This window comes from Dromiciops gliroides, chromosome 4 (genome assembly GCF_019393635.1).
Source record: "Dromiciops gliroides isolate mDroGli1 chromosome 4, mDroGli1.pri, whole genome shotgun sequence".
NCBI classification, from domain to species: Eukaryota; Metazoa; Chordata; class Mammalia; order Microbiotheria; family Microbiotheriidae; genus Dromiciops; species Dromiciops gliroides.
The window spans coordinates 191,416,247-191,432,052 of NC_057864.1; the positions used below are offsets into that span (position 1 = coordinate 191,416,247).

Sequence of the window (15,806 nt, forward strand, 5' to 3'; positions counted from 1 at the left end):
CAAGGTCAGGGATCGTTTCACTTTTGTACGTGTCCTGAGTGTCTAGTATAGTGCCTGATACAAAGAAATTGCTTAAGAAAAGCCTTTTGATTAACTGGAGGCTGCAGAAAGCAGCTCTTTTTTTTTTCAAACCCCCAGGGCTCTTTTCTGAGGTGAAAATGGGAAAGGAGACTTCTCATAAAGACCACAGTCACTTCCTCTGTTGGTGAAGGAATTTTTGGGCAGCAAGTGATAATATGGTCAAGGAGCCCTGACTCCCTAGGCAGAGAGGTCTCTGTGGCATCACCAGACCCTCACCCTTCATCCAGACCTTCTACCGGGGTACAGTCATCGAGATCCCTTCCCTAGCTGCTCTGGTGTCCACTGTCCATATATACATACATATATATATATATATATATATATAGTCATGTGGTGTTTGAATGAAGAGATAGATGAAACTCCCAGTCATAATAAACCTTTTTAGGGGAGAGGATCTTTGAAGCAAGTATGTTACAGGGGCCTCCTAGGACTAGCTTGTGAGTGTAGAACTTCAAGTTTGAGGCTGTCTTAGGGAAGGGAAATCACCCAAAATCCACATCCTATTTTTTCCCTCTGTTAACCAGGCAAGGGGTGGGGGGAAGGGAGCCTTTACTAATGAACGGATTGGGTTAGTCTCATTGAGGCAGAGGGCAAGACAACACCTGATTCATATTTCTTTCCCTTTCCCATCATGTGATCGCTTTGTCCCCAAGGATGCCAATCTGGGTTTCTCAGGGAGGAATCAGGGTGAGGAAGCTTTGTGCAGGATCAGAAAGTAACAATAACATAGAGGACCCCCCAAACTCCCCTCCACAGACACCCTGATTCCCACCAAGAAAATCAGAAGGAGCTTGGAGCAGATATTTTCTTAATCACAGCCCCCACTTCTTCCAGCCTGGATAAACAGAGAGGAACTAGGCAGAGGAAGCAGGGCTCAGCCTATTCAATTCTCATCTGCTTCCTCACCCCTGGATGGACTACTTTCAACTTCAGAAATTCTAGAGCCTTAGGAAACTATCCCATTAGGCAAGGGTGAAGATGAAGCTGGTGGCTGGTGACCTCTGAAACTTGACTTCTTTCTAGCAGGTGGGGGATCCCACCCCCTATCCCTCCCAAATACACACACCATTGGCAGGCAACGTGTTACCCATTTTTGGAAGCAGGACTGGGCAGGGAGCCCTTTGAACCAAGTAGTTCCCAAAGTGTCTCCCTACCTATTCTCATCAGTTTATTGCCTCAAAGAACCCATGATCTCTTCCTGATGTGGACACTCTCTCTGCCCATAGATAATAATCCTCCCAGACTTCAAGCTGATCAGTTCTGAACAGAATCTTTCTCTAATTCCCAAGATGATTCATCCAATGCACTAGAGGCTTTCCTCTGGTACTTCTCATATTTCCCGGACATATGTGTAGCACTTGGCCAATCCATCTGTTCTATTTCCTTTTGGCTACGTGACTGGTGTACCACCATCACAACAAAATAATGACCAAAGGCTCAAAGGATGGGACCAGCCCCTAGAGACAGAGTCAACCTCATAATCATTAGGCAGTTGCCTACTACGAGTAAGGCACTAGGGTTAAGACAAAATGAAGAACTTCCCTGTCTGACAAAGAACTTACCATTCTAGTCAAGGGGTTTTAGTGGTGGTGGGGAGGAGAGCCTTTATTGATGAATGAAGGGGAGTGGGTGGGTGGTTTTAATATGTAAACAGAGAAGCATAAACAAGATAAATTAAAGAGAACACTGCCCGGGGCAGCTAGGTGGCACAGTGCATAGAGCACTGGCCCTGGAGTCAGGAGTACCTGAGTTCAAATTCGGCCTCAGACACTTAACACTTACTAGCTGTGTGACCCTGGGCAAGTCACTTAACCCCAATTGCCTCACTAAAAAAAAAAAAAAAAAGAATCAGGGGAGGAATACATTTCAGGTATGGAGGCCAGTCTGTGCAAACATATGGAGGGGTACCACATCTGGCAGATAGGCCAGTTTGACTGAAACACAGCTCACGAAGGGGAATGATAGAGAATAAGCCTGGGATTTAGGGATAGGGTTAAGAAGAGGACTTGGAGTGGACTGTACCAAGCTGAGTTATTTGGTCCCACACACAATAGGGAGACACTGAAGATTTTGGCAAATGTGTGGGGAGGTGGAGCTGAAGAAGGGACTGGAAGCTGTGACTGTTCTCATAGTCCAGGAGAGATAACAAGGCTCTGCATGAGGATGCTGACCTTTCAGATGGAGGTTTATGGGAGAGCTGTTGCCAGATAGACTTTCTAATTGCCTGAAGCTCCTTGGAAGCCAGTGCTATCGCTGCAACACTGACTCACAACCTCCATAGGAAAGAGTCACAGCCCCATCATCTGCCTCAGAACCCACCCTCTCCCTCTATTTAATGTTCTATATATAAACGTGAGCTATTATTATAAGGGATAGCGCAGCACAGTAGAAATAGCTAGCATTTACCAAGTGATCTAAGGAGTGCCAAGTCCTTTGCAGACTTGCTTTATCCTTGGAGACCTGCAGCAGTTCTCTCAGGTTGGCGCTGGTTGACCACATGTTACAACAACTGAAGCTAAGGGAGGTTAAGGACTTGCCCGGGGTCAACCAGCTGGCAAGTGTCTGAGGCAGACTTTTATCCTGCACCATTGGAAGAGCTTCGGTTGGGGAAGACCCTGGGTCCAATCTCATTTCTGACACTTGCTATGGGACCTTGGGGCAGTCTGTTCTCTCTGCAGCAGTTTCCTCTTCTCCAAACTGGAGATAACCACACTAGTTATTTCACAGGCTGTGAAATAACTGTAAACCATCTATTTTATTCTAGCCATAGTGAGTTACAAATGAATGAATGAAAAAATATTAAGCACTTACTTTGTGTGAAGGATTGACATTAACAGAAAACCTGTTCTCAAGGAATTCACACTCTAATGAACACACAAGAAAATTCAGCCACGGGGCAGATGGATAGGTCCTGAAATCCTAAGGGTGCACTGGTGGGGTGAATGGAGTAAAGGGAATGAACATTTATACAGGGCCTACTATATGCCCGGCATCATGATAATTGCTTTTTTCTTTTTTTTTTTTTTTTAAATAAATATCTCATTTGACCCTTAGTCCTGTCTGTGAGATAGGTGCTATTATAATGAGGCAAAGGTTAAGGGACTTGCCCAGGGTCACATAGCTAGCATCTGAGGTTGGATTCGAACTTGACTCTACCAGTTTCTTTGACCAACCATTTATCCAAGTGCCTCCAGCAAGACCCAGAGGTCTAGACCAAAGGGTCTAGAGGGTATTGAGGCAGGACAGATGTCAAGACTTTATGAGGCAATGACAGGGCAGGCTTGGTGATACACCATCTCACCACAAGGAATAGTCGGACCCTCCCATCTCATCTAAGCCCTGTGATCAGTCAAGAAGTCTGGATGGATGCTAGGAGGCTCACTGCTGGGAGAAAGGACAGGACGTCTAGAGTGCCCTTAGTGATATGATGGTTAGGACTATTCTACCCAGCAAATGAGTACAGAAACTTACAATGGGCTGGGAGCAATCCCCCCCACCCCCCCATTTAAAGGATGAGGAAACTGATGCCCAGAGTTTAAGTGATTTGGCCATGGTGAGATAGCAACTCTGGGCTTCAGCTGACAACGTGTCCTGCAAGTCCTCAATTGCAACCCTTCCTCGTTTTTAAGGGCACTTATCTATTCCTTCCCATGGCTTTCATTTTCTTTCCCCTGCCCCTCATTAAACAAAGGATCTGGCAAACTCTTCCACATTTCTGTGAATGCAATAAGCATCATTTCTTCCAAGGGGCATTTTTGTCTTAATAGCCAAAGCTTTACAGCCAAAGGAGGGCTCTATAAGGGTAGACTTCAGCTGAAGGGGAACCTGCCCTCATGCCCTAACAGCAGACCGCAGAGGTGGCTTTTGATGCCCAGTGACTGGACATTGCAGTGAAGTTTGGTTGCTGCTGTTTCCTTCAAGGACATGGGCCTCACTGCCCTCTCTCCCATCCCCATCAGGAACAGAGCAGAGTTTTCATCAGAGGATGTGGGAGGGGATAGTGGGCCAAGCTCCCCACTTCCCATAAGCTTGGGCTCTATAATTGCAAAGATGGCGATGAGGCCAGGCCAGGCAGTTGGGATGATAAAGTCTTTACTGCAGTTTCATCCAGAGCAGCAGCAGGGAGTACATTTGATGCAAATCACTCCTCAGGGAGAGTCCCACTCACAAGAAATGATTTATTGTATAAAATAAAATTAAACACACAAAACCGAATGGGCACCATTTGGAATCCACTTAGTTTTCAGTTTGCGCCAGAGAGGGAGTAAGTCGACACTTGTAAAAACATGTAGATTTGGGGGGCTAATCTGGGAGGGGTTAAAAATGAATGCAAAGAAACCCAGAGAACAGTGATAAGGAGGCAGGGTCACATCTGGGTAGGATGAGGGAGGACCCATCCATCAGATATTGGAAAAAAGTCAGTCAGTATACAGAGCCCGAACACGTTCATACTCTCCCCACCCCCAACACAAACACACACAGACACATGGCTGAGTGACTGGGAAAACTGGGTCAGTTAAGGCTTTCAATGAATTGTGGTCATTGTCGGGGTGGTTCCCAAGTGGCTGCAGAGGGCCTGGGTACTTGGCTGTCTGCAGGTGGCAATAGGGAGCAGGAATGGAAGCAGCCTCCCCACACCCACCCTCTGCCTCCATCCATTGCACAATGCAGACAGTGCTGCAGGTTAGGCAGGTGACTCAGGAGCTTAGTCAGCCCAAGCAGCCACCTCCTGGGGTGGGGGCAGGGGAGGGAAGGGGAACATCCCTGACAGCTCGAGCAATAATAGCCACCTTGTGCCCTTAATCTGCAGGTAGCTAGGCTGAGGCATTGGCCTAGGAATGGATTCTTCTGCAGGGGGCCATGCCGGCTGGTGGATGAAAACAGATGAGTCACCTGAACCCCCCTGGGGGTGAGCACCTCATTTGTTTGAAGAAAAAAACACATGCTCCTCCCCTTCCCCCCATTCTAATGCTAGTTCTGTTAATAAACAACTTTATAGTCTCTTATAATGCCTCTCTAATGGATGAGTCGAAAAATGTCTCATAAAATAATGGCTTCATGAAAAGAGGAGATTAGATTTCCCTTTAAACACGAGGCTTGTAGCAGGAATTGTCTGGGCAGTCGCACTACCACACAGGCTCCTTCCCCACCCTGTGCTCATCCTTCATTGGGACCAGCTAGGGAAAGGGGTGTGCCAGGTAGAGGCTCCTGTGGCCGATGGAGAAGCCACTGTTGCACCTCAAGGCCTGGGAGAACTGTGGTGAGAATGGATGCCAGGTACCCCTGAGGCCAATCATCACAGCCTGCCCCAGGAAGAGCAGCCAAGCCTCCGTCATAGGCAGTGACAAACGAGAGCAGGTCAAGGAGACGGCGTCAGAAGCTCCTGCGGACCACTCCTGACCTGCTGCGCCATCTCTGCCCCTCCTCATTTGAGGCCGTCGGTCAGGGGGAGAGAAGCAGGACACTGGTCGATGTTCCTAAAGAACAAGGTGGAAAGTGCTTTTAGTGCTGGTTTTGAGTCATTCTGTGGTAGTCTCCAGTTGGGACCAGGCTCCAAGCTGAGAAGCAGACAAGGCAGTCCAAAGCTCCTCCCCAAAAAGAAGGGGGCCAGGATTCTCAGTTGTGAGGAGAGATGAAAAAGGAAAAAGAACGAGCATCTCCCTGGGCCCTGATTCCACCACCAGGCACTCGGGGCTATTTGGCACAAGGTTGCTCCAAAGGAGTTGGGCAGGGCCCCTCAGGACAAACAGCAGGCATCTAAACCCTGCCCAGGGCTGCCCCCCATCTTCTGTGATGTTTCAAAGAGCCACTGTGTTCCCACTCCAGCATGAGCTGGACTGCATATCTTGGGGGGCCTGGGCAGAGTTCAAATATAAAAAATATTTTTTCCACTCAAAGGGAGGAAAGAAAAAGTATATCTTAGAAAACTAGAACTTTTAATCAGTAATGCAGAATTGAGAATGTCCGTAAGTCTTGTTTCCACAGTGGGTGCCAGTGGCTGACTCAGCTGAGGTGAAGTGAGGTGACGTGGAGGCCCCAGAAAGGCTAGTAGCTGATTAGTGCAAATAGGGGCAGCAGAGTCTTTCGGGGTGTTCCATGGCAGCACAAGCTTCTTGTGTTCCATATGTGAATTGAGTGATGCTTCTTCTGTTGCTTTACCGGGGTGCTCACATGCCAGGGGAGGGAAAGGTGGGGTGACTGCTATGGAATCACCCCGGGGGAGCCCTCCAGTCAATGCTGAAAGCGGGGGGGGGGAGATAGATGATGGTTTTTCCCCACCCTTAGTCTGCACAGGCTGTCCCTGCTGGAAATGCATTTGAATGTTAAACCCGCGTCTTCTTTTCCCTGGTGGCCTGAGGTAGAGAAGCACACAAGGCTGATGGCAAAGGGTTAGGCATAAAGACTCTGCTCCTGATACTTCCTTCTGCGGGCACAACGGGGACATCCGTTCTTCATCAGGGGTTGGCAGCTACTATGGAAGACAGTTTTGCACTCTCTGCACCTGAGAGGGAAAGAAAAAATAGTCTGGTCCAAGTTACCTCTGTGGGGCCCCTGGGCAGGAGTTCTGCATCTAAAGTGCTGAGCCAAGCCCTGGAAACATCCTAAAGTGGTGGCATTTTTTCACCCAGATAGTACAGTGGACTTTTATCTCTTGGACTACAGGTCTGAAAAGCTAAGGCCCTCAAATCTTCAGGGCTGGCTTCTTCCTTCCAGGCACAAGAGAGCCAGTGAATCACTAATATCACCCAAGGGCCCAGTCTGGGTGGGGGAGAGGAAGGAGACAGGTGTCACTTACCGCGCTGTGGTATCAAACTCAAAAGGGAAGATGATGCCATTGTGGTGGCAGATTTGGCAGATGAAGCCTCGCTGGGTGCACAGGTCACAGTGATAGACATGCTGGGAAGCAAACTGGATCAGATCCTGCAGGAATCCCTCAAAACTCCCATTAGCGATCTGCAAAAAGAAAGCATCAAGGGCAGTTCTGCCCTGAGGGCTGTGCATGTGGATCACGGTCCTGCCACCTGGGGCCGGGTTTGCCCAACGCTCTCTCATGGTCTGTGTGGCAGACCACGGGAGAGAGGGGGAAGGGGGGAGGAGGGAGGAAGAGGTGAAAGGGACTGGAACTTTTCTAACCCTTTTATCATTGACATGTTTTCCTCCCTCTACATCCCAATATCCATTTTAGACAGGGAAAGAGGGGGATGGAGGGTAAAACAGCTCCTATAGACATATTACAGGACCACTGGGACCAGCCTCCACTACCATTCCACCTGTTTGGGACTGCGCCACTGCCCGCATCACAGAGAACTGCATAGACAGTTCATTCACCCAGGCAGCTTTCAGCCCCACGCAGGCAACACCACCAGGAGGCTTATAAAAATGGGCTCTGACTCTCCTACACATCAGTAGCCCATGGGCACTTTTCCCTGCCTAGGAATGGATCTACAAGGTCTCTGTGGAACAGGCGCTGAATTCTCACCTGCTGGAGGTCAGCAACGCTGTACTTGTGAGGAGACTCTAGGAGATAGTTTCGGTGATCGAGGCTTCAGAGAAAACATGAGAGAGGGTGGTTAGCGGTATTTCCCTGGAACCCAAAACTTAGGTTTCGGGGTGGAGGAGGAAACTGGCTCAGATGCCGCTAACTAAATTTGGGCTTGCACAATGCAGATGGTTACAGGTCCCCTACGGGGTTACATCCTGAGGAACAGAGAGGAAGCACCTGGGGAAGCTGCTGTCTTGGTGCAAAATCATCATTCTCACTGTGGGAAAGGGAGGGAAGGAGGGTCAGGGTACAAGGAAAGCAAACCAAATCTTTATGGTTCACTGAGAAATTCAGGCCTGGTAACCTGCATGGCACTCACCAAGGGTTGCTTTTAACATCTGGAAGAGGGATGATGTGAGGCAGCTACGGGTGTTTAGTCAGAAGCTGTGCAGTAGGTGACAGCTTCCTTCCTTCCCCCTTCTCCCAGGGACAGACACACACTCTCAAAACTACACAACCCCCCCCCCCCACACACACGGGGTTACTGTGAAGTCTGGAGATTTGCACAGGAGTCAAAGGTCAGTATAACCCATGCCTTAACGGGAACACAGATACTGTTGCTAGCTTGAGCGCAATGACTTCCTCCAAGTAAACTTCCAGCTTTTACACGGAACAGGAAGCTGCCCTTTATCACTCGCAGGAAGACAGTGAACATGAATTGTAGCCTGGCCCCGGTGTCCCAAAGGAAGGGGTGGGAGTTGTATTTGGACAGAGTGCTATCTCTCTCCCATCAGTGCATCTTGTCCCATTGTTTTGGAAACGATGGGATCCAGATCCAGCGAGAGGAGACTGTCCTTCCCCATGGGCAGACCAAATGCCATGTGACTCCCCCATCAGGTGGGTAACAGACTTGGCTGGGTTCCTGCACTTCGTCCTTTACCATACCAGTCCAAATATAGACATTTCCTCCTTTAACTCTGGCTTTTTTTCAACCCCAAGGAAGGTGTGTAGCATTATTTTCCAGCGGACACCCTATAATACTCTTCCTTCAAACAAACCTTGTTGCCAGGGCAGAGCTGGAACAGCTCATACTAGCTGTGGAAGGCTGACTTAAATGTTCAGTGTAAACACTCACACCTTATAAATCAACCAACAGATACAAATCGGGGCTCGATCTATCGATCTGTTGAGTGGCTAGAGTTGTGAAAGTGATGAAAAGGTTAATTAAATTAAATAGATTAAAGAGAGAGCCAGTTGGCAACATCTACCAGCACACTCCCTGAACACAGCCTATATTAGAATCAATGCAGGAAGTACCAGTTGACTTTGGGCCTGAAATTTGCCCTTTCTAGGCATCCGTTTCTCTGTTTACAAAATGGGAGAATAATTCCTACTGTGACAAAGAGTTTATACAAACTCACAAAAACCACCCTTCCTGTACATGGGGATAAGTCTTTGCTAAAGAAGGAATAAAAGGATATCAAAGATGAAATGGATCATTTGAGGCAAAGGGCAGACTTACTCCCTACTTCATCTGTCTCTAGGATTTAGGGTTAGGGTATTCTCAGTGCTCAGCACACTGCATGGCACATAGTAAACCCTTAATGAATGCTGACTTGATGGTATAAAATTGAAAAGCCTTTTCACAAAGCAAAGTAAATGCAGTTAGAATGAAAAGGGAAGTAATTTGCACACTCCTTGTAGCAAATTTCTCTGATAAAAGGTCTAATAGAGGGCAGCTAGGTGGCGACGTGGATAAAGCATCAGCCCTGGATTCAGGAGGACCTGAGTTCAAATCCAGCCTCAGACACTTGACACTTACTAGCTGTGTGACCCTGGGCAAGTCCCTTAACCTAATTGCCCCGAAAAAAATTTAAAATTAAAAAAAATTTTTTAGAAAAAGGTCTAATAACCAAGATACCGTTTGACTGGTATTTGAGGACAGGCCCACTAATCCACCGCAGAGCTAGGATTTGGTTCAACCACTCTGGAAAACAAATTGGAACTATAACCAAAGGGTCACTGTCCTTTGACCTGGTGCCACCACTATTTAGGCAGATAGCCCAAGGAGGTCAAGAACAGAAGGAAAGAATGTTTATATACTTTCTGCTGGCTCTGCCATATTCCAGTGAGTTGCCAAAATGATGAACACAAAAGAAAAAGGAGAGGGACACAATACATGTTTTCTAGGCCCTTTAGAAAACATGGTGTTGTCCCTTTGGCTAGGTATGTGTGAATACACAAGAAAGGTGATACTGTAGATATCGAGGGTATGGGCACAGCTCAGCAAGGAATGCCCTACCATGGCAAGACTGGACAGGTCTATAACGTTACTCAACCTGCTGTAGGCATTGCTGTAAACAAAAAGGTTAAGGGCAAGATTCTAGTCAAGAGAATTAATGTGCGTATTGAGCATATTAAGCATTCTAAGAGTAGAGATAGCTTCCTGAAGAAGGTCAAAGAAAATGGCCAGAAGAAGAAGGAAGCCAAAGAAAAAGGCACCTGGGTTCAAATGAAATGTCAGTCTGCTCCATCCACCCAGAGAAGCACACTTTGCAAGGACCAATGGCAAGGCACCTGAGCTGTTGGAACTAATCCCCTATGAATTCATGGCATAAATGACTAAAAAACATAATAAAAGATTCTTGGATTATGAAGAAAAAAAAAAGAATGTTTATAGCAGAACTTTTTATTGTAGCAAAGAAGTGAAACAAAATAGGGGCCTATCAATCGGAAAATAGTTAAAAACTGTGGGTATATGAATGTGATGCAGTTATAGCACCCAAAGAAATGAATGACAGACTCAGAGAAAGAGGGAAAAGTTGTATGCAGTTTAATGAGCAGTACCAGAAAAATGATTCATACAGTGGCCACAATAATCATATGAAGAAAAATAACTTGGAAAGACTTCAGAACTATCATTAAGGCAGTAATCCACTGACTTCAGAAGCCTGATGATAAAATGATCACCTTGGGCAGCTATGGCCCTGGATATACTAAAAGGGCACAATGACAGATGTGTTCCCAGCATGGGTTCATTTGTTAAGCTGGGAGACAGACACATCCACGTATTTACATATATACGTACACATACGGACAAATATATTTTGGTGTGTATGAATATCTAGATCTAGATATCTGTTACAAAGGAGAGCTTCTACTTGTGACTGGAGTGGGTTAGTAGGTAGTGATAGATAGGCCCAAAAAGCCGCAATAAAATATTTTGTAAAAAGCACACAAGAAGGGGCAGCTAGGTGGCGCAGTGGATAGAGCACCGGCCCTGGAGTCAGGAGGACCTGAGTTCAAATCCGGCCTCAGACACTTAACACTTACTAGCTGTGTGACCCTGGGCAAGTCACTTAACCCCAACTGCCTCACTGAAAAAAAAAAAAACACACACACAAGAAAAGAAGTACAGAAGGGGATTTTGCTCTTTTCTTGTTAAATTTAATGTTTCTTTAAAAACTACATCACTATCCACGTCCAAAGAAAAAGCTGACCCTGATTGAACACAGACAGAAGCATGCCATTTTTTTCTACTTTCATTTTTTTCTTTTATTCGATTTTCTTATACAAAATGACTAATATGGAAATGTTTTACTAACTGCCCAGGTAAAACCTATATATGATTGCTCACTGCCTTCAAGGAGGCAGGGAGGGATATAATTTGGAACTCAAAACTTTAAATAAAAATATTTATTATTTTAGAAAAAAGAAAAAAACCACAGCACTGGAATTTAGTTTCTTGTTCTCTGTATACAGGAATATTGGTTGATGATTTTTAAGTTCACCATCAAAGAGAACTTTTTACAATAAGCACTTCTAGCTCTTCGCTATGGTTGTTCTAAGTAGCAAAGTATAGAGCATATTTATAACATTCAACTTCCATATGGGGACTTCCATTGGTGAGGTACTCCCTCCCTCCCAAGGGAGTCTACTCTATCTCAGGAGGGCCTCTTGTTTTTTGTTTTTTAAAAAAAGAAGTTTCCTTTTACCCTGAATCCAAACATGCCTCCTTTTACCTTTGGCCTACAGTTCCTGGTTCTGCCTTCTGGTGGCAAGTCTGGGATGTCCTTTCCCTATAAGACCATCCTTCAAATACCTGAAGCTATCTTTCCTGCCAGTTCTCTTCTCCAGGCTCAACATCTTCTCAGATGACACAGTGGCCAGTGCCCTTACAGAAGGCTGCCCGTCTGTGGACGTGCTCCAGTTTTTCAGAATTTAAAAAATGTGGCCACTCAAGCTCACAGTGCCCCAGGGAACTCTCTAAGTAAGACTAAGCTGGCCTGCACTGGTTGAGTGTTTCCTCATCCAGGAGTTACCTTTACCAATGTGATCAGGTCCAGTTCATGCGCTTATCTTTCAACATGGCACCTGTAACTGAACCCAACCCTCCACATGTCTGACCAGGCTCTCCAGGACACAATGCCACCTCTCTCAATGTCACATTGCCAACTTGTCTTGAGCTTACAGTCCACAAAAGCCCCAATGAACTGGATTTCCCCTTATTCGTTTCATTGTGCTGAAATCCTTTTGGATCCTTATTTTTCTGCCAGCTGTGCATGGTGTTCACGCCAGCTCTGTGCTGTCTGTGGTTTAGATAAGCACGTCACCCATACCTTCAAACCAAGTAACTGAAAAAAATGTTGGACAGAATAGGCCAAAGAACAGACCTCTGGGACATTCAACGGCAGACTCTGCTCCAGACTGGCTCTGCTTCATTAATGAATACTCTTTGGGTCTGAATACTTACTTTATTCGAAAGATCTCTAAGCATTTTATAAACATGGTATTAGTCCCCCAAGTATTAATTGGGAAGAAGACAGGCAATTGGCCAACTAAACCCAATTTCATCTTCATGTTAACAACCATGAGCTTTTGTTCCCTTATCCACGAACTCGTATTTACTAGAGGTTTATTGTTCACAAGCTTTATAAACTTAAGACACTATCTCCTTTTTATTTTTTTAGGGTAGTTATTTGCCCATATGTTTAGGAAATTAAGTTGGTGATCATCTTATTTATTTCCAAAGGACAAATGAAAGGAATCTGAGACTGTCAGGCTTTAAGAGACTTCAGTTCCATCTAATTCAATCTCCTTATTAATTTACATATGGGGAACCTGAGGCCCAGAGAAAAGTCCCAGCTCCAAGGAGAAAGGGTAGAATAAAACCTTGTGGCAAACCACCAACTCTGAAATTCACAGCTCCTTGATCCCTCTCTGGTTACCCAGCCAAGTGACATGAAAATAATGACTGAGACACAATCTGTGCTATAGCCTCTCCTGGCTATGTACTAAATAAGCCACTGGGTCATATCATCCTCGGGACAACTTCTAGTTCTAGAAGTTAAGCCTAAGTGTCCTGCTTAGGCTCGCTTTTCCACAGAAGTCACAGAGTAGGGAAGGTGGAAAGCATTAGAGCTGGACACCTGCTGTGATGCCCTGTGATTCCCAAATCAGCATAGGGCTAATGCCCTCCTGTTGGTACTACAAACCCAAAGATGTGAGTAGGACAGATGCCTGTCTTTTACTGAGACATCTGATATGCTGGAACCCGCACCCAGACCTGAACCCATGGATGGGAAGGTCAGTTTGTCTCTCACCTGAAAAAGATTTCACCATCTCTGCTTACATGGAGTAGGGAGGGTTGGATACTCATGGCTCTCTAGTCATGGGAGTCTTGTAAAAGTAAGAATGAGTCAGTTCCTCCTGAGTGTTAACAACGTGACCTCTTAGTCACCTTAAAAGTCAGAGAAACTCAGATTTTGGGGTTTACCACAAGGGCAGGGAAAAAACCTGCTTCTGGAGCTACTCCAAGATCTCATCAAAAATGTGGAAGGGGGTCTTTACACACAGGCTCCAAATTTACAACACGCTATCAGACCATTCTCCTGGCAACACAGGCTTATGGATCACCTTAGCTGAGTTAGCACTTCCTAAAAACCACCCCTACCTTTAAGACATGAGGTCCCATTGCAAGAATAGCTTATGGGGTTTGCAAAGGGGAGCATGAGTTTCCAGAAGCCAGAACAGGCAACCAGGGGAAACTGGAGAAGATAATGAGTGTCCCATGCTATAGTTTCACAACTTTGTTTAATAAACTGACTGTGGGTGGTATCTAGGTGGCACAGTGGATAAAGCACGGGTCCTGGAGTCAGGAGGACCTGAGCTCAAATCTGGCCTCAGACACTTGACATTTACTAGCTGTGTGACCTTGGGCAAGTCACTTAACCCTCATTGTCCCACCCCCCCAAAAAACAAACTGACTGTGGCCATTGTCAGGTGGTGTTTGAGTGACTTTACTGGAAAAGAAAATCACAGTTTGGAAAACTCAGCCCTTTAAATAGGTGGGTTCCTCTAGACAGGCATATGTATTAGGAAGGCAAGTGCCTTTTTTTTGCTCAGATCTAAGTATGATCCCAATATCTCCACAGAGAGGACTGGCCTGAGGCAGAAGTCTGAAGCACAAGGGAGTTATTCCAAGTTACTCAACATAGGAGGGAGGGGAGGGGTCCTAAATCTTGGCTTTCTGGGCTGGTCTGATGGCCCCACCACAACACGTCTGGATTGGACTGTTTGAGTAGATGATCTAACTCTGGACTGGTGTAGACAGGGGCTTGGGGGCCAGCACTCACCGTTTGCTCAGTTCTTTCAGGGCCCCACTTCTGCACAAGGTCAGGTAGTCACCTAGGAGCTTAAGCTGCTCCCGGCTTCTCCAGATATGGTTCATCCGCTCCACATGGTCATAAAGAGACTTATTCACCAACTGTAGGTTGATGAGGGGCTGGTTCCGGATTTGGGTTAGGAATTTTAGGGCCTGGCGGCAAACCTGCCAACATATAGAAACAGCATTGAGTTTATGATGGGAGCTGAGGGCATTCATGGCTTGGTGGAACTACTCCTTCCCCACCCCCCACCCCATGTCAGTCCCATGAACCGTTTCCAGCTGCTCCTGCTCTTCCAGGGTCTCCTGAGTGCTAAAAATGTGACCTCTTAGTCACCTTAAAAGTCAGGGAAGGGTGGGGGCAGCGGATAAAGCACCGGCCCTGGATTCAGGAGTACCTGAGTTCAAATCTGGCCTCAGACACTTGACACTAGCTGTGTGACCCTGGGCAAGTCACTTAACCCCCATTGCCCCACAAAAACAAAAACAAAAAGAAACCAACCAACAAACAAAAAAGTCAGGGAAGGGGGCAGCTAGGTGGCACAGTGGATAAAGCACCGGCCTGGATTCAGGAGGACCTGAGTTCAGACCTGACCTCAGACACTTGATACATACTAGCTGTAGGACCTTGGGCAAATCACATAACTCTCACTGCCCCACCAAAAAAAAAAAAAAAAAGCCAGGGAAGCTCAGATTTTGGGGTTTACCACAAGGGCAGGACCCCATTGTTCCTGACTCAAAGAAATCTCATTTAGCAAGCACTCTTTATCTACCCTGACTAGGAGACAGAGGCCAGAGGAAACACTAAATCAGTCATTGCCAAAGGACAGTTTGTGTCTCCTCCATGGGGCCAATGAATAGCCTGTAGCTCTGATAAGGGATTTCTCGTGTTCAACATCACATAAAAGCAGATGAGGAATCACATGATGGGCCATATTATCAGGTACTTTAAAGGGCATGATCTGATAGCTAAAGTCTTCTCTGGGCTGGCAGGAACCTCAGAGTTCAGCTTCTACCTCCTCAGGAGTCTCTCCTAAGTGCTTTCCCAATAAATAAGTGACCATGCAGCCACCCACTGAAGACCTCCAATGACAGGGAGTTCTCTATCTCAAGAGACAGTCCATTTTGGGACTATTCTCATTTGAAGAAAGATATTCCTTAAGTAAGTCAGAATCCACCCCTGCCACTTCAACCCACTGACCTAGCTCTATTCTCTTCCACACAACTGTCTTTCCAATATTTGTCCTTCCACATGACAATCTTCCCTATGTCTTCACTTCTTCAGACAAAACAATTTTTGATCTGATACTAACTTATATAACATTGGGTAAATCACTTCATCTCATCTAGAAAATGATCTCTTAACTCTTTCTGTCCTCAAATTCTGTTCCTACTGTTGACTTTAACCCCACTGCAACCTCAGTTGCCCCACCCAATGTGTGGCTAAGCTAACATGGCAGGCTCATGATGGTCTCCACACTCCTGACCTCATAGCAATCTAATAGATCAGGGAGAGAGCCCTTTGGGACCAGCTTCCTATTCGTAAGCTCTCCCAAGAGTTTCTAAGTTCTTACCCAC

General features: G+C 46.2%; 1 protein-coding gene across 2 annotated transcripts in view; it reads right to left on the reverse strand.

The window, feature by feature from the left end:
- Positions 1 to 4,198: 4,198 nt before the first annotated feature.
- Positions 4,199 to 15,806, reverse strand: part of PLEKHM1 (pleckstrin homology and RUN domain containing M1) — a 41,834-nt gene continuing 30,226 nt past the window's right edge. For both annotated transcript variants that reach the window (XM_044005369.1, XM_044005368.1), the window contains exons 9-12: positions 14,200 to 14,393; positions 7,562 to 7,625; positions 6,878 to 7,035; positions 4,199 to 6,583 (exon numbers count right to left, since the gene is read on the reverse strand). In XM_044005369.1, coding sequence (XP_043861304.1) covers positions 6,472 to 6,583; positions 6,878 to 7,035; positions 7,562 to 7,625; positions 14,200 to 14,393 — 528 coding nt within the window. In that variant the 3' untranslated portion in view covers positions 4,199 to 6,471. The remainder of the gene's footprint in view (positions 6,584 to 6,877; positions 7,036 to 7,561; positions 7,626 to 14,199; positions 14,394 to 15,806) is intronic.